The sequence below is a fragment of the Lagenorhynchus albirostris genome, chromosome 14, assembly GCF_949774975.1.
Source record: "Lagenorhynchus albirostris chromosome 14, mLagAlb1.1, whole genome shotgun sequence".
NCBI classification, from domain to species: Eukaryota; Metazoa; Chordata; class Mammalia; order Artiodactyla; family Delphinidae; genus Lagenorhynchus; species Lagenorhynchus albirostris.
This window is the reverse complement of record NC_083108.1, coordinates 42,282,121-42,307,518: the sequence shown is the minus strand read 5'-3', so window position 1 is coordinate 42,307,518 and position 25,398 is coordinate 42,282,121. Positions and strand designations below refer to the sequence as shown.

General features: G+C 38.9%; 1 protein-coding gene across 1 annotated transcript in view; it reads left to right on the top strand.

Moving 5' to 3' along the window:
* The first annotated feature begins 413 nt into the window (after positions 1 to 413).
* The window catches only part of DSG3 (desmoglein 3), a 30,488-nt gene continuing 5,503 nt past the window's right edge, over positions 414 to 25,398 (top strand). The window contains exons 1-12 of the mRNA XM_060121452.1: positions 414 to 578; positions 8,651 to 8,686; positions 9,208 to 9,336; positions 10,991 to 11,146; positions 11,735 to 11,879; positions 13,169 to 13,335; positions 14,197 to 14,325; positions 14,613 to 14,798; positions 17,268 to 17,539; positions 18,720 to 18,859; positions 19,925 to 20,149; positions 22,015 to 22,269. Coding sequence (XP_059977435.1) covers positions 531 to 578; positions 8,651 to 8,686; positions 9,208 to 9,336; positions 10,991 to 11,146; positions 11,735 to 11,879; positions 13,169 to 13,335; positions 14,197 to 14,325; positions 14,613 to 14,798; positions 17,268 to 17,539; positions 18,720 to 18,859; positions 19,925 to 20,149; positions 22,015 to 22,269 — 1,888 coding nt within the window. The 5' untranslated portion in view covers positions 414 to 530. The remainder of the gene's footprint in view (positions 579 to 8,650; positions 8,687 to 9,207; positions 9,337 to 10,990; positions 11,147 to 11,734; positions 11,880 to 13,168; positions 13,336 to 14,196; positions 14,326 to 14,612; positions 14,799 to 17,267; positions 17,540 to 18,719; positions 18,860 to 19,924; positions 20,150 to 22,014; positions 22,270 to 25,398) is intronic.

The window sequence follows — 25,398 nt, the reverse complement described above, 5'->3', positions numbered from 1 at the left end:
CACCTAAAATATATTTTGCTTAACTTTAAATCTACTCACATACACTCAGGCTAAAAATAAATGCTCTTCCACAAGTTAGATTTGGGGGAATTTTGTAGGCTTTGTTTTATTTTTCGGTTTTAATTGGCACCATGAGAAGCAGCCAACTAGATCCTTTTTCAGTGTAGTCAAGGTTAACTTTTTCACTTCCACACCATGATTAGTTTATCATCTGGTACCTTCCTATTAAAACTGTAAAAACCAGCCTGTGAAGCCTGTGAACTTTTCTTTCAGCTTCCAACAGAGGATTTCATTGCTTCAGGAATTGAGGTGTGTCTAAGTTTTTACCTGGGAGCAAGAGTGATGCAAGCGTTTCTGGTTTAGGGTGGGGAGGACCTGCATAACAGGCTATCTGCAGACTCCTGAAGACTCTTGCTGTCCTGAAGACAGCAGAGACGCTGAGAGGGCTTTTCTTAGACATCGCATGCAGGCGGTTGGAAGGACTAAAGCAGCAGCTCCCTTGGATTTGTTCACCAAGGAAATCAGAGACAATGGCTTGGCTCCTTTTCAGAACCACAGGGGCTCTGGCCATTTTAATGGTAAGTCCTATTTTTTTCTAATAATTGCAAACTTTCCCTGTTTCCTTCCTTGTTAGAGAATGCTATATTTGACTGCTGAATCCCTATTATAAATTCTAAAAAGAGTTCAGTGGAAATAAACATTTTAAAATGAAACTGTAAAGATTACCAATTTCCCCCTTTTGTTGCTTTTTTTAATGTTGTATTTTCACATAAGAAAATAAGGCAGATGATAGAAATGAATTTGAAAGTTGCCATTTAGCATTTCTTTAGGTAAATAATTAACTAAAGAATTAAATAATCCTGGTCTCAAGTCTATTTTCCACAACACCTTCACCTTCTTCAAAGTAATGCTTTTATTCGTCTTTTTATTCATGCTTTTATTCTAATACACAAACTAAAACACATAAAAGAGAACGAGCTCTATTTTCCAAGGTTTTATATCTCTTAAGGATATGGCTAAGAATTGTACATGCCTGGTCTTGACACCTGACATGTTTTTAAGTAGTCAAAGACCATGGAATTAGAATCAAAGCAATGTTTGACTCTAGAGAAGTTGGGAGGGTTATTAAGAAAACAGCGTTTTATGTTTAGCCTTTATGTGCAAAAGACATCCAACCTTTGGGTACAAAAGAAGACAGAATATCTTATAAGCCAGTTCTTCAGAAGAGTAATACTTTTGTGGATTGGGAAAGTTTTATATAATATTACATAAAAGAGAAGTGGAATCTGGAGAGCAAAGCACTAGCCTGGATGTTACAGACTAATTTTTTCCTTAAATGTGTTGTTTTAGTAAAGAAGAAAACTTGTCACAATATTATCAGTTACACAAAGATATCAAAATAGTGAAATATACCCTAATGAATATTTTTTAAATTCCTAATACTGATTCCTCGTTTTATCAATAATAAATTGGGTTGGCCTACACATCAGTTTCCCTCATTTCCTCATCTAAAAAAATTGAGATAATTGAACTTCAAGAAGTTATAGGGAGATAGTTCTCAAGTAAGAACATTCTAAAAATTAAATATGTTTAAAATTAGAATAGACTGCCTGTGAGCCAGTTTCCCAGCCTTCCTTCTCATGGCAATGGTCAAGCAGAAAAATTGGTATCACACCCTTCTGTTTGAGTCTGTTTCTATTATGACAGGATAACTAATTGTTTTGGCAATCTAATGAATTTAATTGACCCAGGAACATTGTAAAAAGAAATGTGACAATTGTAATGACTTCCCCACTTTTCCAGATGGTCCTTTCTGAACTAAATGAACTGCAGGTAGCCTCATAACCCATCTGTCCAAGCCAATGACCAACCTGGGAAGCTAGGGGATATGTGGAAGGGAATGTCAGAATAGTGTTGTCACAGAGTGTGACGGCCACATGCTTAGAGGAGCTTCTGTCCCTGCTTTGACATGTACCACTCTCAGTTACCATTCTGGTTCTGGAGTGACTGTAAGATCCTTATACTGAGGGCTGTTTTATTCTTCTTTTTATCCCCAATGCCCACCATAATATCTGTCTTACAGTGGATGCACAGTTGTCTGAAGAATGGATAAATGAATGATTGAATGAGGTCTCTCTCAACTATAACTTCCCTCACGGTGCCTCTATAATGCTAGTCATGGAAGAAGCTATGAGGGGTTAGAACATTTTGCTCCCCTCAGGAAAATTTTACAGGCACACATACACAAACACACAAGCTATTTAAACAACAATATAACTTCATACATAATTGTTAAACTGAGAGGTCTGGACCTGCTCTTTCCAATATGGTAACCAGTAGCCACATGTGGCTATCAACCACTTGAACTGTGGTTGATCTGTATTGAAATGTGCTGTTAAGTATAAAGCATACACCATGTTTTGAAGATTCAGTATGAAAAAAAAATGTAAAATTTATCATTAATAATTTTTATGTTGATTACATATTGAAATGGCAATATTTTGGACATATTAGTTTAAAATATATTAATAAAATTAATTTCACCTTTTTAACCTTTTTAATATGAATAATAGAAAATTTAAAATTATATATGCAGCTCACATTTGTGGTTATTATATTTCAACTGGATGGTGCTGGTCTACTCTTAATGCTATTAGTGGAAGGCAGTGTCAGTCAGAGGTGAGGTAGGCAAACCAGGCTCCATGGACCAGGTGAGATTTGAGCTGCTTTTTGATAAGGATAGATGGGCCACAGGGAGATATCTTCGGTTGTCAGCCCAGCACATGCAAAGGCAGGCGCAATTACGGCACTTGCCTAGAGGAAATGGACACACTGATTTGGCTGGAATGATAGTCTGCATTGGAGAATCTGGACATGAAGTTAAAAAGGCAGATGAGGGTCAGACTGAAAAGTGCATTCTGTGAAGGGTAATGAAACCCTTTTAGAAGTGGGGAGCCACCCAGAGTTTCGAAATAGCTTGGTGATGGGAAAAAACAATGTTTTTAAAAGCACTGTGGAGTGGGAAAGCAAATCTTTTGTTATTAAAGGGTGGGGTCTGAAAGTTGGAAGACCTGTTTGGAGGTTTTGAATTAATGACACCAACCTATGACCATACAAGTGTTGCCTAGAGAGGTAATATATGAAAGCTAAGTCACAGACTCCATTCTATGCCTGTACCACTGACTCATTCCAGGCCTTGCTTCCTTAGCTGTCAAATAAGAATAATCATATCCCCCTGACTAATGAGAATGACCACAGTAAGAATAAAGGAGCAATGTGCACAGGAAAGTGCTCTGGAAAACATAAAGTGCTTTGTAAGACTCTAATTCCTATTATTTGTAATATTTTAGTAATAAAGATGAATCTTGATTGATGAAGCAATCCAACTTCCAGTACTAATAAATATATGAAAATTAATTTCCTCCTGAGCCCTTCCGAAAGTTAAGATTCTAAAATCAGAATAACCTTGCCAAGAAATTCCAGCCAGCCCTGCCTGACTTGAGCAAAACTTAGGAAAGATGTCATTACTTCCACCTATTACCGCTCCCACTTGCTTAATACCCGAAACCGGTTTTCACTTAGAACACTCCATGTCCATGACGTTTCTCATAAACTTCTTAGCCTTTGTCTCTTCCTTTCCTGTTAAGAGTCATTCTGGAGCTTCCCTGGTGGCGCAGTGGTTGAGAGTCCGTCTGCCGATGCGGGGTACACGGGTTCATGCCCCGGTCCGGGAAGATCCCACATGCCGCGGAGCGGCTAGGCCCGTGAGCCATGGCCTCTGGGCCTGCGCGTCTGGAGCCTGTGCTCCGCAGCGGGAGAGGCCACAGCAGTGAGAGGCCCGCGTACCGCAAAAAAAAAAAAAAAAAAAAAAGAGTCATTCTGATAGCCTAAGGTGAGGGCTTGCTTTGGAAAGTTCACCACAAGAATTACATAGGCAATTGGCTACTATCCCTAATTATACTATGAATAATTGAATTTGTATAACATGCACATTTTTCTTGCATGGCCACTGCACAGTTGGCCAGGCTCTACACTGCACAATGCCAGGAAGTGCATTCACATAAACTACAATGTGAACAGTGCCCCCTGGAGCTGTGCAAGGAGCAACCTACTCAATTGTATGGTGGAGCTCTGGTTCTTATCTTTTTCTTTTTCTTTTTTTTTTTTTTTTTTTTTTTGCGGTACGCGGGCCTCTCACTATTGTGGCCTCTCCCATTTGTGGAGCACAGGCTCCGGACGCGCAGGCTCAGCGGCCATGGCTCACGGGCCCAGCCGCTCCGCGGCATGTGGGATCTTCCCGCACCAGGGCACGAACCCGTGTCCCCTGCATCGGCAGGCCGACTCTCAACCACTGCGCCACCAGGGAAGCCCTCTTATCTTTTTCTGATGCTCAAGAAAGAGAAAGTCCTTACGTGCCTTGACATGAATAATAATAATAAAAGGTCACTTAATATCACAGTGGCTCTTTTACACCGTTTTTTAAAAGTCTGGACAAAAGTAATTAACACTTATTAAGCAGTTACTACTGTAGGCTAGGGATCATCTATATGCTTTAGACGTGTTAATTCATTTAATCCTCACAACAAACCTATAAAGTAGAATTATTATTTCTATTTTACAGATGAGGAAACTGAAAAATTAAGTAATGTTCCCAAGTTATTCAGCTGGTACCTGGTGAGACTGGGATTTTAATTCAGGGATTCAGGATCCAGTGTCCAATTTTCTATTGCTACATTTGACTGCATCCTACACAGTATTTAAAATGAGCTCTTGAAAACAGCCATGGGTATTTGTTTTCACCTCTATCATGACACAAGGCTTAACTTTCTAAATTGAGCTTACTCTAAACATCAGTTATTAAAAATTGAACTGTCCTAAATTAATTTTTAAGTAATTAAACATGTATCATTTTTTTCAATTAAAGAATTTGCCTTGATTAATACAAAGCTTATTAAAATACTTCCAGGTTTTTAAATTTTAATTTTAAAAAGTCTCTCTATATATAAAGCTATGAGGTATCATAAAATATAAATCACTCATTTCTTCTGAATTGTACATATGAAATTTATTCCAACATGTATTGAATGACCTCTATGATCTGACACATAAATAATCTTTGTACTTAACCAATTATAAAAATAATATCACCAACCTATGTATATATATTTCATGAATTTTTCCAAAAATAATTAATAATTTTAAAAAATCAAGTTTAAAATTTGTAATGATTTCTTTGAATTACCCAATTCATTCTATAAATTTCCCAGAGGGGAGTGGGTGTGATCCACTCTTATCCCATTCTGAGAAGAGTGGCCATGCCCTAGCCTGGCTAGGACTAGCTCCGTGGATCCAATGCACAGTCTAATAGTCTGTCCTTCCCCACACTAAAGTATCAGATTACTCTAAACAAAACCTTGGCCAACTCAGTAAAAAGCAATTGTTATTATATATGATATTTAAAAATCCAGTCACCCATATCCTCAAAATATATTTATTGTGGACCTACCATACTCAATAGGAATCTTAATGATATAACTACATACATTTTAATTAGCAAATAGGGCATGTGAATATCAAATCACTTTATGTCATATGCTTTTTAACCTAATAATCTCACTTGCTTTTAATAAAATATTTCTAATTCTTACGTATGCCAAGGTATTTAGACCATATCAATGCTTTAAAAACCATGTAGTCAAAATTATAAAAATAGGGCTTCCCTGGTGGTGCAGTGGTTGAGAGTCTGCCTGCCGATGCAGGGGACACGGGTTCGTGCCCCGGTCCGGGAGGATCCCACATGCCGCGGAGCGGCTGGGCCCATGAGCCATGGACGCTGAGCCTGCGCGTCCGGAGCATGTGCTCCGCAACGGGAGAGGCCACAACAGTGAGAGGCCCACGTACCGCAAAAACAAAACAAAACAAAACAAACAACAACAACAAAAAATTATAAAAATAACCAGGAAACAAAGGGAAGAAAGAAAAGTAAAGAAATTCTCAAGATATGGAGTGTTTTCTCCACATTGGTATTTCCTAGACTCTAGGCCACAAAAAAAGAAAACTCAGTTGATTTACATTGTCAAGAAGCTATTGAAATATTTATTACATATTCAAAATACTTATATGAACAAAGTAACTAAAACATCTAAGTAGCCACATATAAGTATTAATTAACTAAAATAGGAAAGATTCTTGTGTGTGTGTTTTTTTGTGGTACGCGGGCCTCCTACTGTTGTGGCCTCTCCCGTTGGAGCACAGGCTCCGGACGCGCAGGCTCTGCAGCCATGGCTCACGGGCCTAGCCGCTCCGCGGCATGTGGGATCTTCCCAGACCGGGGTACGAACTCGTGTACTCTGCATCGGCAGGCGGACTCTCAACCACTGCGCCACCAGGGAAGCCCAGGAAAGATTCTTTAAAACACTATTTGAAATAATGTAAGCCTATGATTATATGTCTCAATACACATATAAAGAACACTGCATTATTCAGAAGTGCCCCATATTCCTAGAAATACAAAAATAATCCCATTTTCACTATATTCCCTAAAATTGGAGAACATTCTTGTTGGCCTGACTTTAAAAGAGAGGATGGGAAACAGTAAAGGTCTGGCTGAGTGACTTCTCTAAGGGCTCTGATTCATTGAAATGATTGAACAAGTAAGAAACACCTGTCTGCAATGCTCATTTTCCATAGTTCAGGGTTTGTCCTTCCTTTGCTTCCCAGGAAAACAGAAATCATGTCTTAATGTCTACTAGAAGAATCATTCTCCGTGGGGCTAGTACAAACATGATTCATATTTTCTGGATGACTCTTTCTGGTTTTCCTGTAAAAGAGATTGTGCCTGGTCCATCCCTCCTCTCACGTGTGGCTGAGTTGTTCTTATGAACTGAGAAAGTAGTACAATGACTACATTGCTCTGGTCTTTTCTCCCAAGTAACTCATGATATTGTTTAATAAAGAGCAGCAAAGCTGTAAAATCATTTTGAGACCTGTTAGAACCACAAATAATGGTTCTTTTTCATGACAATTTTAAAAAACACCCTTTGAAATAAAGATTTTACTGAAATTTTTAGAATGGAAGGGTCCTGGCATTCTATGTCTGGTATGATTATTCCTTTGGTTCAGACTGGGACCTGCCTCTTTATTATAACCTTCCAAAATAAACAATGTAATAAATCTACATTGTTTCAGGAATAACTGCAGCCTTTGCCAGGAAGAAATCTAAACTGACTATCATATAACTTTCTTTCTATGACTAGTTTTTTTTCTATTTATTTACATTGACTTTGGTTAGGATCTAGTGTAGTGGTGATGTGCACGCTTTAGAGTCAGGTTGCAGGGGTTCAAATCCTGGCTCTCCTGGGGCTGTTAGTTGGGGCAAAGTACTCATTCTCTCATGTCTCCATTTCTTCATCCATGAAATAAGGATTACAATAATAGAATCTCCTTCAGACGACTGCCATACTAAGTGAGAGAGTAAACATAAAGCTCTATGAATAGCAACTGGCACAAAAAAATAGTCATTTTTTTCTTCTGATTTATTTTTCACAATCTTTTCCCTAACAGATTCTCTTCAGATTAGGTAATCCGTGAGTCACAAAACATCTGCTGAGGGACAGGTATTGTACGAATTGCAAGAAGGAAAATAATACAGAAGCAATGATTTGGGAAGTTTGCAATTCTCTTGGCTTGATATCACAATGCACATAAAGCCGTAAGAAATAATAAATCATGGTAAACCATTACGAGCGAAACTGCATGTTATAGAATATGTGTTGTACAAACTGAGAAAAGGAGACATCAGTAAGGACAGTTTCATGGAGACTGTTGGAACTTGAAATCATCTTAAAGGATGAGTAATATTTAAGTGTGTGAAGGGAAAGAAGAATGCATTCCAGGGGGAAAATGACACAGATGAAGGTCCTGTACGCCCTTGAGAAAGTGAAGACCCTGGCCCACCTGGCTTCATTTTACCTTTATTTTTAGTTTTTTTCAGATCAGTATGAATATTAAGCTCAAATTTAAATTGAACTAGTAAGGCAGAGATGCGCAGATCCATGTCCCACAGAAAACAACACTAGTGGTTGGAATAGCATATCCCGATCTTTTACGTTTCATTCTCTAAATTAGACTAGTTCCTTTCCACTCTCTCCACTCTTATATGACTATATGCCTTACCTTGCAATTGCAACTAACTAATACAGCACTGCCTTTGTACAAGTCAGTAGCGTAGGTCATGGCTTTTAATAATCTCCTATGGCACTTTCTGAAGCTTATCACAATGATGCTCATCATTGTTTCCCAAAGCAATAGCTTCCATAGCTCCCGGGAAGTGTTTATAGAGCAACCAGGTAAGAAATGTCGGGTTGCTGCAACAACTGTTAGAATTTTGAAAAGTCCAATAGATTCTCCTGTGTATCATTGAAATGCTGTAGTCAGATTAAAGAACTGAAAGAACTTGTTTATACGAAGAGTATTTTCTTTTTTTTGGAAGGATTTTGCCCTTTGAATACTGCATCTCCAAATCTACTTCTTTTGAAATAGAAACAAACTACAATATGAACAGCAGAATGTAAAAACCAGGATTATTATCTTATATAATTACTTATTTGAAGAATTCACATTTAATTTGACTTTATTTAAATGTCTACAGGTGGTCCTTTTGGTTCATGGAGAATTGAGAATAGAGGTAAAGTATGAAAAAGTTTTTTGTAATTAAAGTAACAGTTAGGTTAAAAAATTAAAATTGTACTCAGGAAAAATAAATATTTAATGTTTTAAATTATTTAATAATTTAATTGTGAAAATATAATTAAAATTCTAATTGCTAACCTAATAATATTTAAATACTAGCAAGAATAAGTGTCATTATTGTAACTTATCTCATGCATTCTTCTTATCTTAAATAAATTAACAGGTTTTCATTAAACCTGTCTTTTATGCACAGAATAGTTAGACGTTGTGGAATATATATAGCAAATATAAAATATAATTAAATGCTAATATTAAAAATCATACAGCTCTGTAGCTATTCTAGTTATTTAATGTTTCTTCTTTGCTTGACAGTGTGAGGGAGAGAAAATTAGATATTTAACAGTCTGAGAGATCTTGAAACATAGGAGGCTCCTCAACCTAGGTGTCTATAATTAATACTCAAAGCAAAAATTTCCAACAATGTGCATAATAAAATGGAATCCCTTTTTACATAAGACAAAAGGACAACATGGAGAATATGAGACAGCGGTACAAGGCAAAAGGAGATACAAACGTGAATGGGTGAAATTTGCAAGACCCTGCAGAGAAGAAGAAGACAACTCAAAAAGAAATCCAATTGCCACAGTAAGTCTTATGAGCAGAAGTAACGTTTTCAGAATAAATGTACTAGATGTAAATTAAAATAATATGGCAATTCCAATTAGCAAAATGCAGACTGAAGAGTCCACAGAACAAATAACCTGGTATCTTCAACAAAACAAAAAACACAGTAATAATAGTAATAACAATTTAAAAGAGAGAAAGATGAAGGAGCTATAGCTTCTAGAGTAATAAAACATAATTAAGAGACATTTCAATCAATTTCAATGGATACACCTTTTTGGATTCAGATTCTAGCAAACAAATAGAAAAATTATATAGAAAGTGCTTTGTTTGGGGCAGCAAATTATGCTCAGAGAAAAAGATTTTTATCAGTAATTTATTTAACACGGGTTCACTGCATGAGTTATAATAATTTCACAAGCCAATAACATATAAGATAATGTCTCTCAATAAACCAATAAATACCGTACTCCTAACCACAAGTAGATTAATCACACTATTGTTCCAGGCAAGGGAGAGGTTAAAGGAATAGAGTACAAATGTAGTTGAGCTGTACTTTTCTACAAGTTGGTTCTTGGGAGAGCCAGTTTAGTCAACCACAAGCTGATGTCCAGTGCAAAAACACAAGTCCCTTATCACTAGAGCACGTTACTAGGGAACAGAGGCGGTGGTACTGGCAAGCAAGATCGTGGTTTTCACCACTGCCAGGCAAAGAGCTGCCTTGCCCAGGCAGGAGCTAATAATGCCCCAAGGTCTTCAAGAGAGCTATTTAGGTCAGCAAAGAGTTGCCTTGCCCAGACTGAACACTCTCAAGAGGTCCTCATAATCTCTTGATATTTAAAGCTTAAATGTCCCCCAGCCATTATGGCTGCTCCACATGTTCGTATCAATAAGCCCCCAACATTGCTCTCCAACAGCTGAGCTACTGAGTGTTTATTGACAGCCACGGATGTCCATGACAACATCCTGACACAGCTTTCTCAACATAAGCAACTTCACTCTTAGAACAAAACAACTGTATTCTTAGATTTTTTTTTAAGTGGATTTGAAATCATACCATACCAATACACAGCAATAAGATAATTAAAGATGGTTGACAGTCAACATTGGATTGGCCATGTATTCAGAATTGTTGAAGCTGGGTGATGAGATATATCAGGCTCATTATATTCTTCTAACTTTATAATATATTTGAAGTTTTCCCTATTAAAAAGTTTAAAAAATAATAACAAAAGCAATGCATTCTAATATTAACAGTTACTATATAATCCCTTTCCCTTTTTTTCTCCAGCTCCTCCTTTTTAAACTAAAATAAATGTCTTTTTTGTTTTTTTAATGTTACCTGCGAAGGAAGGGAGCATCCAGAAGTAGCCTTGTCAATATTAAGTGTCCTTGACTTTCTCTCAACCTTTTAACATCACCATGGTGACCACAATCTGGGCAAATATTCTAAAGCCAGAATGATTAACGACACATTGGTCCATAGTGGTCAACAGAAGCAAAAATTTGAGTTTATTTCACACTCCTACTATCTATCAAGGCAAAAAAGGGAACAGCACAGTGTCAAGAAAGTGTGAATAAAATGAATAGCTGACTTGAGAGTATGGAGGAGAGGAGGGGAAGGAATAGGCCTGAGTGATGATCACCTTAACATTTTCGGTATTTTGGGCTACAGATTACTTCAGACTTCAAAGCAACCCAGAATATTACCTACCACATTTCTGGAATAGGAGTGGATCAGCCCCCTTTGGGAATCTTCATTATTGACAAATACACTGGAGAAATTAACATAACAGCCATAGTTGATCGTGAGGTAACCCCAAGCTTCCAAGTAAGTTTGTGTCTTCGATATCGGCCACCCTTCCCCTGGTGCACAGTGGCTTTAGGAGGTTAATTTAGAAGAGAGATCAGTGCATGAATCCATCCATCGACAAATAACAATATTAGTCCCTCTACAAAGAGCCTCCCCTGGACTTCCCTGGCAGTCCAGCGGTTAAGACTCTGCACTTCCTCTGCAGGGGGCGTAGGTTCGATCCCTGGTTGGGGAACTAAGATCTTGCATGCCTCGCAGCATGGCCAAAAAATTAAAAAATAAAATAAAACAAAGAGCCTCCCCTTATGGTTGTGCCCCTGAAGGAATACCCCAGGAGGGTGCATGAGCGCTCAACTCCAGCACGCTGTTTGCCAAGAGCTTCATGCTGCCAGGAGACACGTACCAGCCTGCAGGAAGGGGCAATTTGCCCAACTGGTATGCCCAGAGTCGGCACTTTTTCCTGCTTTGTCTCCTCTCTGGGGAAATACTTTTCCTCTTTGCACAAAAGCACTGTACATGCCAGGAGAGGCCTTGTCTCTACAAGTTTTAATAATAGGCAAACTAAAGTTTGTAGAATGTTAATTAACATTTCCCCTCCTTTTCTAGATTACCTGTCGTGCTCTCAGTGTCCTGGGACAAGATGTAGAGAAACCACTTATACTAACAGTCAAAATTTTAGATATAAATGACAATGCTCCAGTATTCTCACAAAGTGTGCTCACGGGTGAAATTGAAGAAAATAGTGCTTCGAGTAAGTCTTAACTACCATTTTTAATTTTTTTTTTCAGATACAAGTATCACTATAGTACATCATTTTTACAAGCTAATTTATCCTCTTAGTTTCATCAGTAGTTTTGAAGAAAAATTCGTCGAGATAACCTGAGTCTTCCTTTCTAATATTTGTGGTTGAGCTACTTGTCCACAGCCAGTGTACTATATTTCCAAGTTGTGATTTTTATCAAGTCAAAGCTTATCCTAGTCACAAAGCTAAGGAGGTGGCTTTAGGCAACCTGGATGCATCAGTTGGGCTTTTTTAGATTATAAGGGACAGAGATACACTCATTACTTGGATAATGGGGGGGGAAGGGAGAATTATAAGTCCAACCAGCAAGGGAAAAAATAAAGAGAAAATAGTCCCAACCTCAACACAACCAACCAAGGCTTAGTGAGAAGTGGAGGATTTTTACGGAAGGCAGCGCAGCTCACCTGATTGACAGAGTCAGTAAGAGATATTGCAAGTGACATGTAATATTTTTTTAGCACACAGATAGTTTTTTTGTTTTTTGTTTAATTAATTTATTTTTGGCTGTGTTGGGTCTTCGTTTCTGTGCGAGGGTTTTCTCTAGTTGCAGCAAGCGGGGGCCACTCTTCATCGCGGTGCGCGGGCCTCTCACTATCGCAGCCTCTCTAGTTGCGGAGCACAGGCTCCAGACGCGCAGGCTCAGTAGTTGTGGCTCACGGGCCTAATTGCTCCGCAGCATGTGGGATCTTCCTGGACCAGGGGTCGAACCCGTGTCCCCTGCATTGGCAGGCAGAGTCTCAACCACTGCGCCACCAGGGAAGCCCCACACAGATAGTTTTAAGATTTTTTTTTAAATTTTTTAAATAGATTTATTTTATTTATTTATTTATTTAATTTTGGCTGTGCTGGGTCTTTGTTTCTGCACACGGGCTTTCTCTAGTTGCGGAGAGCAGCTTGCGGTGCGTGGGCTTCTCCTTGCGGTGCTTTCTCTCTTGCGGAGCACGGGTTCGAGGCGTGCGGGCTTCAGTAGTTGTGGCTTGTGGGCTCTAAGGGGCAGGCTCAGCAGTTGTGGCGCACGGACTTCGTTGCACCGCAGCAGGTGGGATCTTCCCAGACCAGGGCTCGAACCCATGTCCCCTTCATTGGCAGGCATATTCCCAACCACTGTGCCACCAGCGAAGCCCTCTAGTTTTAAGATCTTAAATGACAAAGATCAGTTTGAAATTGTGCCGAACGTTTCATGTGAACATAATGTCAATCTTTACATATTCTTTAATAAACTTCTTCTGTATTCCTAGACTCACTGGTGATGATCCTAAATGCCACAGATGCAGATGAGCCAAACCACTTGAACTCTATAATTGCCTTCAAAATTATCTCTCAGGAACCTGCAGGCACACCCATGTTCCTCATAAGCAGACACACCGGAGAAGTCCACACTTTGACCAGTTCACTTGATCGAGAGGTAAAGCAAGGCACTGCGGAGCGTTCAATAACTCAGGATTCTGTTGTAAGAATGCTAAGAGAGGTGACTCCTTTCTACCTGAGAATGAAAGGAGGAAGGAATAGAGGTTCCCAGGACTCACGTGGCCCAATCTAGGGAAACTCCTTGCATCCTAGTGTGATTCTGCTGGGGTGGGATGTGTACTTGAGACCTGCGCAATCAACTGTACCTAAGGAAACAAGTATCAGCATACCTGTGGGAGTTAAAGCGGGGGAGTTAAGGGAAGGTATTGCATGTACAACAGAGACTGAACCGGGGTTAATCCCTCATATGATGGAGGAGAAGGAAATTTCTTAGATGGAGGGAGAAATTTCTATCTGGAGTAAAGCCTTCTCTGGTGTCATGCTTTTTCTCCTGACTTCTTTCAAATTTACTCCTACTTCCGGAATACTAAAGAATCCCGTTCCTCTCTCTGCTCCATTGTCCTACCACCACATCTCCATCAATGCACGCTACCCCATCAGACTCTGTATAACTTTTATACAAGTGATTTTCCAAACAGACCAGCAGGGAAGCTCTGTAAGTGAGTTTCCCTCCGATAAACATCCCACCATCCTCATTATCCCTTTTTGCTCTAAGTGTACTATCCTGCCCTAAGAAGCTCAGAGAAAACCTGTACTAGCCTCATAAAGACTTCCACCTAACCACCCAGAGCCCCACATACCTCCTCTATGATGGGCAATGAAGTGCGTGTGGTCCTTCTAGAGAATGAACCACGAACTTGAATATTTTCACCTCCTTCCCATGGGAAGCAAGTAGTTGTCATTCGTATCTCTGGCACTAGAGATTAATCATTTTTCTTTATTTTTCCTCCAAATTTAGCAAGTTAGCGAGTATCATCTGGTTGTGAGTGGTACAGACAAAGATGGAGAAGGACTTGCGGCACAATGTGAATGTAGCATTAAAGTGAAAGATGTCAACGATAATATCCCAAGCTTCACAGAACTGCAGGTGTGCCTTTCATTCCTTGAAAAATAATTATATATTTTTTTTATGTTATACCTTGCCATCCTAATCCAGGATTTGCCTGCTTGCTGGCTTTTATTTAAGCTCTCTGCACTGTTCTTTTAAAATAAGCTATTGTAAAATATGAGAATTCAGTAACCAGCAAGGAGGCAATACATAATTAGAGAATTTAATGACTAATGCCATTCAGAATGAATACAATTCATTTAGATAAAACCTGCCAGTGAGTCTTAAATTTTGCTTTTTTAAAAAATTTTTTTTTATTTTTTTAGTATTCAGCAAGTATCAAGGAAAACACTTTAAGTTCTGACTTGCTTCGATTTCAAGTAATAGATTTGGATGAAGAATTCACAGATAATTGGCTTGCAGAGTATTTCTTTACCTCTGGAAATGATGGGAACTGGTTTGAAATACAAACTGATCTCACAACTAATGAAGGCATCTTGAAGGTTGTTAAGGTAAGGTCTGATTTCCCTCCAGTGGGAAAAATGTTCTGTATTAACCAAAACTATTACTATATTTTAACCAAAACTGTCATAAATAAACTTTATTCACTTATGAATAATAATACCACTTCTTTATAGAAAACATAAAAAACACATAAAAGTAGATAGAATTTTGAAGACACACATAGCCCCATTACCTAAGGAAATTCTCTTAACATGTTGATTTGTTTCCTTCCAAGCTATCACACTTTCTATAGAAACACAAACACACTAATATACATATATTTATCGGTGTGCCTGTTTTATGCACAAGAAAGTAAAACACACTTCCTGACTTAAACTCGGGAACAGACAAGAATACATGGAATAGCTGCTTGTGAATTTGTCAACTTACTTTAAATGGATTAGCTATGGTCCTCAGAGGGAAAAAAAAATGTGACTTTTTCTAGAAAATGGAAATGTAAAAACTAAATCTGAAAAATAAAAAATAAATAATTGAGTAACACTTCCATTTAACAGGCTTGGCTACAATAGACCCTTCATCTGAAATAACATAAGGCTATTTATGCCTGGATATTGTATAGACTAGAAAAATATTACCACTATTTCAGGACATTCCTTGCCATAGAACATTGGACTATATGGGAGCTTCTCTCTTTAATTCTGTGACTCCAGTAGAATGACAGATCCATAATATGCCTTAACAGGGAGATCCCTGGAATTCTAGATTGTTGGAAGCCACATAAGTGGTTGCTATTACTCTGCTTTTCAGAGTGGGTTACAGCCATCCTCAGTTGCAAGGGTTTTGTTATAAACTCCCAACAATGCCTAGGAATGAGATATTCCCAGTCTTCTGTGTTGGTGTCATCCAGTCTCCCAAACTAGAAACCTGGGCCTTGTCCTTCAGTCGTGGCATTTTCTCACCACCTAGAGCCAGACATCAAATTCTGCCCTAGAAACCGCCCTTAAAGTCTAGCCCTGGTCTTCCTTCTCACAGCCTGTGTTCTTCTCAGCCTTGCCCCCTCCGTTCCTGATTGACGTACCTACCTCCTGTGTATACTTCCCTTCATTCTCCTTCAACCACATTTTTCTTAAAGCCAATTTCGACCAGCTCCTCTCCTCTTTAAAAACTTTACTTGTTCTCCATTGGCTGTGAAAATGGCCCTCAATCAAGATTGTCCATGTGAATGACCGGCAGCTTCTCCCAGCCTGCGGCAAGTTAGGAACTACTGGTTCAGTTGGTCTGCAGGGAAGGCCAGGCAGCAAGCGGTTCTTAAAGGCTCCTCAGGGGACTCTTAATATGCAGCCAGGGTGATGACCTCCTGCTGGCCTTTGAGATGACCTTCAGCCCCCTCAGAATTGCATCCAAGGCCTCTCAGCAGTCATCTCCCTATCACCTTCTGTAACTGGTATTTGCAAGTGCTTTCACTCTGCCTGAATAACTCCTCTTCAACCTGTATCACTCTGCTCACATGAAAACCTCTCGGAAGCCTTTCCTGACTTTCTCAAGTACAAGTCTTCACTCGCTTTCACACATAGACTCTGTAATCTCTTTTGTCAATTACCCCTTATATTATAATTACCTACTTAAGCATTGTTCTCTTCTTCTCCACTAGGAAACACTTGAGCCCACAAAACCAGTCATTGCAAAGTTAAAACTCAAATCTGGTTCTCATACCATAATTATTTTCAGTTATACACAAATGTAACCGAAATGAACATTTCCTTGTCCCATCACCCTTAAAAAATTTACTAGTGAATGGAAAAAGCTATCCTGGGATACCTCAGGCCTTGATTTGGGCCACTCAATAACAGAGTCAAACAAATAGGTAACACACAGGACTATCTGAAAATGGTTCTTTGAAGAGTCGGTGGGCCACCCACTCATCGTTTTGCAGAGGCCTGTTTGCCAACCAAGATTATTAGGATACTTTATCTTTGCCAACAGGGAATTTTTAAAGCCAGAAAGGATATTATTGCACAGGAATCCAATAACTATTCTGTGAATGGACGTAGCTGCCATTTACAGGAACGTATTATGGGCCTTAATTAGTTCAGTCCTTACAACAATCTGATGAGGTAAGGGTTTTTTACCAGAAGCAAAAAGTTGAGGATCAGAGATAGTAAAAATTGTGCCCTGAGTCACATAGCTATTAAGTAGCAGAAGCAGGGTTCAAACCATGTTACCATAGAAGATTTGTGATTCTTTCCACTGTACCACACAGCCTGAAGAAACTATAAAGATGTTTTGTTAGTCTAAAAAGAAGTACTCTGCTTTGTAAGTATCCATTACCAAACTGAGGTTTCATGAGTTACAAATTCTAAAGGAGTCTCATCACAGCATTGTGAAGATCTGTGAAACCGTTTTGCTGTATAGAAATAAAGGATTCATTCATAGCACGTAACATAGAACTCTCTTGTCCTCTTTCCAGATCATATTTTTGTAACGCCTCTTTCCTTTTAATTTTATTTTTACTCTAGTCTCTAGATTATGAAGAACTACAAACTTTGCAACTTGGTATCGCCGTCAAAAACAAAGCTGAATTTCACAAATCAATTATCTCTCGATACACAGTCCAGTCAACCTCACTCATAATCAAAGTAATAAATATGAGGGAAGGAATTGTATTCCGTCCTGCTTCCAAGACATTTACTGTCCAAAAAGGCATAAGCGGTAAAAGCCTGATCAGTTATATCGTGGGATCATATCAAGCCATTGATGAAGACACTGGCAAAGCTGCCTTATTTGTCAAGTGAGATTTTATTTTAATATTTTAGTATTCCTTGATTTTTTTTTATTTTATTGAAGTTTAGTTGATTTACAATGTTGTGTTAATTTCTGCTGTACAGCAAAGCAACTCAGTTATACATATATAATCTTCTTCATATTCTTTTCCATTATGGTTTATCACAGGATATTGAACAAATTCCCTGTGCTATACAGTAGGACCTTGTTGTTTACCTTGACTAGTTTTAATTTATAAACTATTACAATATAACAACTAAACTATTCTGTGCCAAGGATACAAAGGGATACAAAGCAGCCAACTCAAGGAACCATGTAACTCAAGAAGAGGCGTGCTATGAGCAAAGGTAGCATAAGCACAAGTTAAAGTGGAAACTAAGAAAAGAATGACTTAGCCTGTCTAGAGAGATCAGGAAAAAGTTTCATGGAGACTTTCAGTTGAGCCTTAAAAAAGAGTTGAATTTCACCAGAAGACCGTGATGCAGTCAGATAGAACAGCACATACAAGACACATATGCCTAAAATAGTAGAGCACCATGCAAAGTAGCTGCTGCAGTATAAAGAACAAGGACACAGGGACTTCCGTGGTGGTGCAGTGGTTAAGAATCCACCTGCCAATGCAGGGGACATGGGTTCGATCCCTGGTCCGGGAAGATCCCACATGCCACGGAGCAACAAAGCCCATGTGCCACAACTATTGTATTCTGCATGCCCTAGGGCCCATGTGCCACAATTACTGAGCCCACGTGCTGCAACTACTGAAGCCCACGCACCTAGAGCCTGTGCTCCACAAGAGAAGCCACCGCAATGAGAAGCCCGCGCACCGCAACAAAGACTAGCCCCCGCTCGCCCCAACTAGAGAAAGCCCATGCAGCAACAAAGACACAATGCAGCCAAAAAGAAATTTTAAAATAAAACAATAATAATAATCTTCATTAAAAAAAAGAACAAGGACACAGTTATTTTACTGAGCAGAGCAGAAAATTGAAAAACCAGGCTAACATATACTTAAGGATTATGAAATACTGCTTGTCTGTGCTAATATGTTAAGCTTCTGCTGCTTTTATAAAAGTATATTTCATAGTCTTATACTAAGTATAAATAAATATTAATGAGTCATTTTCATTAAATAGGTAACATTCCATGTTTGGAAAAAAAACCTATTGTTGTTTTCTATTACAAAACAGATACACCTTGAGACGTAATGACGGTGGTTTGCTAACTATTGATTCAAACACTGCTCAAATCAAATTTGTCAAAAATACTGTTCGGGATGTTGCTGTCATAGTTAACAAGACAATCACAGCTGAGGTTCTGGCCACAGATGGTAAGAAAAAATATTTCATTTTTAGAGAAATGTTACTCCAACTGGCATTTCTTGATGAATAGATGATTGTGATTATTAACACATTACCTTTATCATTAGATGAAGTTAATTATCTTAGGGGCCCTGGGTCTCAAGTCTGAGGTGGGTAAATCCAGGAGAAGACTGAGCATCCCAGTTTCTCACTGGAGTTTGTTGGACCAGTGAATTCTTTGTTGGTCCTATTGTTGGCTGTTGGGGCAGGAATTTCTGGGTTTGAGAAGGTGGATAAAGATTGAGACAGAAAGCTTATCGGGGAAGCTCAGCTCCAATGTGAGGTGCCTTTGTGAGTTACTTACACACAGAGTGAGTTACTTATAGAGACCTCAAGCACTTATATCATTGAACAATAAAAATCTTTTGAAATGTTTTTAAAATAATATTTACTGACTATGTGTGTTTCCCTAAGTGTAAAATTAATTTATGCTCAAGGCGATCAGCAAACATAAAAATAAAACAAAAGAATAAACACCCAAAATCATGTTATCTGGGAAAAGAGAAAAAAGCACTAAGGGAAACAACAGAAATAATTCATAATGCCACCACTGAGAGATTTTTATTTTATGGTTTTTGATTGTCAACATTAAAAAATTTTTCTTCAATAAACTTTATATTTTGGGTAATAAAAATAAATCATAGTTTATTCCAAATACTTTGGCTCAAGCTTTAGAAGCAAAAATCTTTCACACAGTCTGGGCTCGTGCAGTAGGATACATTTAAGAAAACTATTATTTTTATGTTGATTTCATTTGTAATCAGTTAATTTATCACCTTATAGGTCTTGGTTCCAAGCATATTAAATTAATAGCCATGCTTCTAATCAAGACATCTGCCAAGTTGATAAATTTAAATTTGCTCTCAACAAGGTGTGGAAATTGGGTGACATCCTTTTACCTGTGGGAATAACGAATACAATTTCTCATGAGTAGATACACTAATCTGGCTGCATGTGAGAGAAATTTTAAAGGTTTAGTTATTTTTTGTACAACTTGTGTACATTTCTCTAACTCTAAAATGTCACTCTTATAGAAAAAACAGGTGAAACTGCTACAGGCACCATATTTGTCCGACTACCTGATTTTAATGACAAGTGTCCAACAATTGTCCTGAAAAAGAAAACAACCTGTAGTTCATCACCCTCCGTGGTTGTCACAGCTATATTACTGGACAACGATGACTATACTGGCTCCTACACATTTTCACAGGACAGTCGAACTATAAAAATGCCAGTGTGGACGATCACAAAACTTGATGGTGAGTACTTACTTGTAAAGCTGCTTCCACAAATGAAAGTTGCTGCTTCTTTATATTTCCAGAAGGTTAAGAGAGAGTTCATTTGGGAGCAGTTCCTTTCCAAGAGTAGTTTTTAAAATTCTTTGCAATGAAGATGAGGTCCTAGCCTCATGAATTTCTTCCCTCTTCAGGAAAGAAAAGGGATGATATGATATTAGCACTCTTTAATATTTTCTGCTTTTCATGTGGACTCCAATTTTTGGATATCTTTATATTTTTATCTGTACCTCCACGGCAGCCCCCAAAAATAAAAAGATTAGAGGCAGGCACCTATTTTACTGCAGAGCTGTTTAGGCTTCTAAATACAGCCTTCATGTCTGCAGGCTGTCAACAGACATGAAGCGCTGGAGGGGTCAGCCTGCTCAAGGCTGTCACTAGTGGGTCACTAGTCAGGAATCTTGAGAGCATGGTGGACTGAAATTTGTAAACCTATTAGCCAATGGGCAAGAGCTAATCCATCCTTTCTTTTCTCTTAACCTTTATCATGCTAATTTCACATTTCCTCTGTTTTCCAGGAGTCTCACAGAAAAAGCCATTAGACAATAAGAATCTTCTCCCTTTTAGGATTTCATAATGACCAGCAGGCCACTTCAAATCCTCTGTAAATGAACTCACTCATCTCTAGCTCTTTTCTGAACTAATCTTGCTTCCGTTCATGAATGTGCTTACTCTGTGGTACCCTAGTCATAGGGATCTGCCATTGCTAGAGTCACCAAAGGCATCTTGTCCTCCGTGGCCTTCTTTCCTGGGGTCTTGCTGATCCTGGTGTAGGGATCTAGCTCCAAACTGTGCATGTAGCCGAATGGGTTTACCAGACACATGTCCAGTGAAAAGGCTACAAAAGGAACATCATAGAGAGACAGGACCTGGCACTAGACACACCTGTGTGGGTGAGGGTAGGCAAGGTAGCAGTGGTTGGACTAGGTGGATCGGGCACAATGTCAAGGGGCATGATGGGGTCAAGAATGATTCAAGGGATACAACCCTACAGCTTATGAGAGCTGCTGCTGGAGCCCACTTAGGAAGGGATAGCATAGCAATGAAGAATGGAGAATGATCATTGCTCATGAGTCAGAGAAGCAACAGGCCTTCACCGCAGGGAATCCCATACAACTGGCATTAGGCTCATGGGACGAGTACTGACAGGAGCAGCTGAAGTAGCAGCAGCCAAAGCAGAAACTCAGTCTTGATAAGTCAGGCACCAAAGCATGGAGTGAGGCGGAAGGGCTACATTCAGATGTCTACACCAGGGGTCCAGGGGTTGGTGCAGACGTACAGAAGAGTGGTTAAGTCCCAGAAGAAGGAGGTCTGGGATTTAAATGATGCCCATCTCCCCTCCTCTTTGGGGGGAAAATCAAGATAGGACTGAGGGGCTTCCCTGGTGGCGCAGTGTTTGAGAGTCCACCTGCCAATGCAGGGGACGCGGGTTCGTGCCCTGGTCCGGGAGGATCCCACATGCTGCGGAGCGGCTGGGCCCGTGAGCCATGGCCGCTGAGCCTGCGCGTCCGGAGCCTGTGCTCCGCAATGGGAGAGGCCACCACAGTGAGAGGCCCGCATACCGCAGGAAAAATATAGGACTGAGTTTTCACGGGGGAGAATAATGGGCCCATCTGGGGCAGACAGGAGGACAGGAGGAAGTACTGCCCCACTGATCTCCGAAAGCCCTCGTATCTGCTCAAGCCTCGCCCTACTATTTGTGACAGTGATGTCTATGGCAACTCTGGTTCTGTTCACCAAAAAGAAAAAAAAAACAAAACATAGTTTTCAGAACAAGGAGCAAGATACGCTTTGTTCTACTGCTGATTCGTTTGGTTGTTTCCCTTCAGACACCTCTGCAACCCTAACAACTCTGCAGCCAGTATCTCCCGGTGTGTACAGAATCTCCCTGGTCGTCACGGACGACAAGGGCACATGGTGTAAGACCCCGGAGGACTTGACTCTGGAAGTCTGTCTGTGTGACGACAATAACATCTGTAAAACTTCACCCCCGACCACAACCCCTGAGCCCGTTAAAAAGCCGCCTGGGAGGCTGGGGCCTGCCGCCATCGGCCTACTGTTCCTCGGTCTTTTGCTGCTGCTGTGTGAGTATGCCGCAGCATCATCCTGCTTGCACTGGGTGTCAGCACATGCAGAGGCCTTCCCGCTGCATGGACAATGCATCTCCGCAGTTGTTTTAGAGGCAAAGCTGGGGGGAAATGGTATTTTCAGGAAGTATCGGAAATGGCATTTTCAGGAAAAATCAGAAATGTTTAAAGCTAACACGTCACCTGCCAACAATCTGTATTTATAATACAGAGAAGCAAGTCGTATATGTTAGACATATAGAAAACGACACGAGAGACTCAAGAAGGAAAAAATTGAAGCATGAATAGTCTACACACTGGCCATGATGTTCATGGTCAAAATAATGACTTTATCCATGAGTGTGGCACTTTCTAAAATGTCTTTTTTGTATACAAATCTCATAAAATTCTAAAATAAAATAGAACCCTGACCAAATAAATTGAGGGAAAATATATAAGATATCATAAGCCTTGAGCTTTACGATGCACATAAATATATCACGGACTCTGAGAAGTTATTGCTTAATCTAGAATTTCCTCAGAATAGCTTTCTACCTGAAAATATACTCCTGTAAGGCTCTCATACTTAATATATTAAGTTTATTGAACACATTGAGGGAAATTACATACATGTATTATTTTTCAATAAAACTAAAATTTATTTTTTTAATAGGTAGGTTTCAAAAAGTTACACTTAAAATCGTGTGACTCAATTAGTATTTTGAATGTAACAAGTCTCTATTTAAAAGAACTTCATGGCAAATTCTTATAGTGTAAATAAAAGAAATCCTTGATAAATTCACAGTCACTTCCCTAATTTATTACAGAATCATAGACATTTAGAGTTAAAATGATTATTCAACCTCTTAATTTAATTTTTTTTAATTTATGAGATATTTTTAAACCACAAAGAAGAACAGAAAATTGCCATGACAAGCACAAATATAACCACAACTCAGACTTAACAGATATTAATATTTGCACACATATAATCATATAACATATAACCATCACTCAGACTTAACAGACATTAATATTTGCCATATTTATTCAGATCTCTTTAAAAAAAAAGAAATAAATTGCTATCCATACATTTAGTGGCCTCCTACACATGCCATATATTCTCCTTCCTCTTTCCCCTTAAGTGTTTACTATTCTAAAGTTATCATGCATCATTTCATTTAATAGCTGAAACTGACACTCAGAGTTTCAGTTTTCCAATGTCATGATTAGTCAATTTCAAAACCAAAAATTTTTCAAGTACCTATATATGAGTCTTTATATAGATCAATCAAGTTCAATCAACCAAGTTCAATCAAGATCAATCAAGTTCCCAAGAAAGGGAACTTGATTCTGGTTTTCATGTAGTAGTAGATTTATTCATGTCTAGCTCTATGGAAAACATATACCATGATAAAGCTGTAATATATATAATAATATAATATAAAATAAAAGTGAACACTAAGGAATATTGCAGAGGTTTCACAGACTCAGGGGAATCATCCATTTGAGCCTTGGAAAATGAGTAGGCTATAGCAAGTACAAAAAGAGGGAAAGGTGTTTCCAAAGGGTAACAGCGTGAGCCAAAGCCAGAAAATGCTTGGCAGGTTTTAGGAAGCACACAGCCTTGGGAGGTTAAAGCAAGGGGAAATTGTGGAGAGTGAAGGAGATGAAACTGGAGAACGCTTTGGGACTAATTTGAAAGAGCTTACACACACATGGAAAGGAAGGTTGCTGAGAGCATTTGAATAAAAGACTAACACGATCATATTTGTATTTTAGAAAGATAACATTGGCACAGTGTGTACTGTAAATTAAAAAGGAAAGAACAGTTAGGAGGTTATTGTAATAGTTCACAAGGGATGATGGAGGCCAGGTTTTGAGCCATGGCATAAGACTGGAAAGGAAAGGATTGATGTGCAAGGCACAATGCGGGTACATGGAGAGGATCTGGAGACAAATAGATAGGAAGAGTGGAACAAAAGTCCATAGGCACCACTGAATCTGGCTACTACTGAAACCATTAACTGAAATTGAAAATATCAGAGGAAGCACAGATAAGTAGGGTGGCAATGATAAGCCTGATTTTGAAATGTTGAATTTTGAGGTATGCATATATCCTCTAGGCTACTGTACATTTGGGATTGTGGCTCAGGATGACAGAGGACATATACTCCATTATTCCCACAATCACATTTGCTTCATGTGAAATATCACCATTTGCAAAATGTCGTATCTTGAATTTTGTGCAGGACAGAACTTTCTCTGGATGCATATGTAAAAACCTAATACATATTGCACACACAATGATAAACAAGATTTCTAAAAGACTACTATGGCCACCTAAAAATACTGACCATACAGATATATATTCATTACTTTTCAAAACTAATTTGTCCATTTATAATATTTGACCCTTCCCACACATTTAACAAAGTCATAGAATTAAGAATGGCAATAAGCAAAGAAAACCTTTAGAAGTATCACTTATATGAACATTATGTTAAATTTTGAGAAAATGTATTATGTCCAACTTATTTTATTTTATATACTTGGCCTAATTTTTTTCATTTATGTGTATATAAAATATATAAAACTGACCTAATTTGTACAACTGATGTAGCCCATCCAAACAATACTGGCAAGTCCTCATGGCACTCAGTACCATCCTTTATCTATATTAACTCATTTAATCCTCACAACAATCTATGAGGTAGATACTATATATTCTCCCATTCTTTGGATCAGTTAATGGAGGCAAGAAAAAACATAATTTGTCCAGCTGGTGAATGGTGGAACCAAAACTCAAACCCTAGAAGTCTGACTCCAGAGGCTATATACTCTTAAATCTCTCACTAAGCTGCCAGTAAGTGAACAGAATTCAAACATTAGGATTCAGGTGGCCTCAGCAGGCCAAAGGTGGAGGTGGGGTCACTGACTACCTAGACTGAGAAGTGCCTCCTTTCTCTCTTGGCCCATTAGCCTGAGAATGATGTTAATCTTTATTGCTAAGATGTGACTGATACACACAGAAAGAATGGTAATTACCCAGGCAGGAAGGCCCCTCCAAGCTACGAATTCCTAAGTCACAATTAAAAGTGCAATGATATTAGATCATCACTCTAGTTGCTGAGGGAGTTTGCAAGT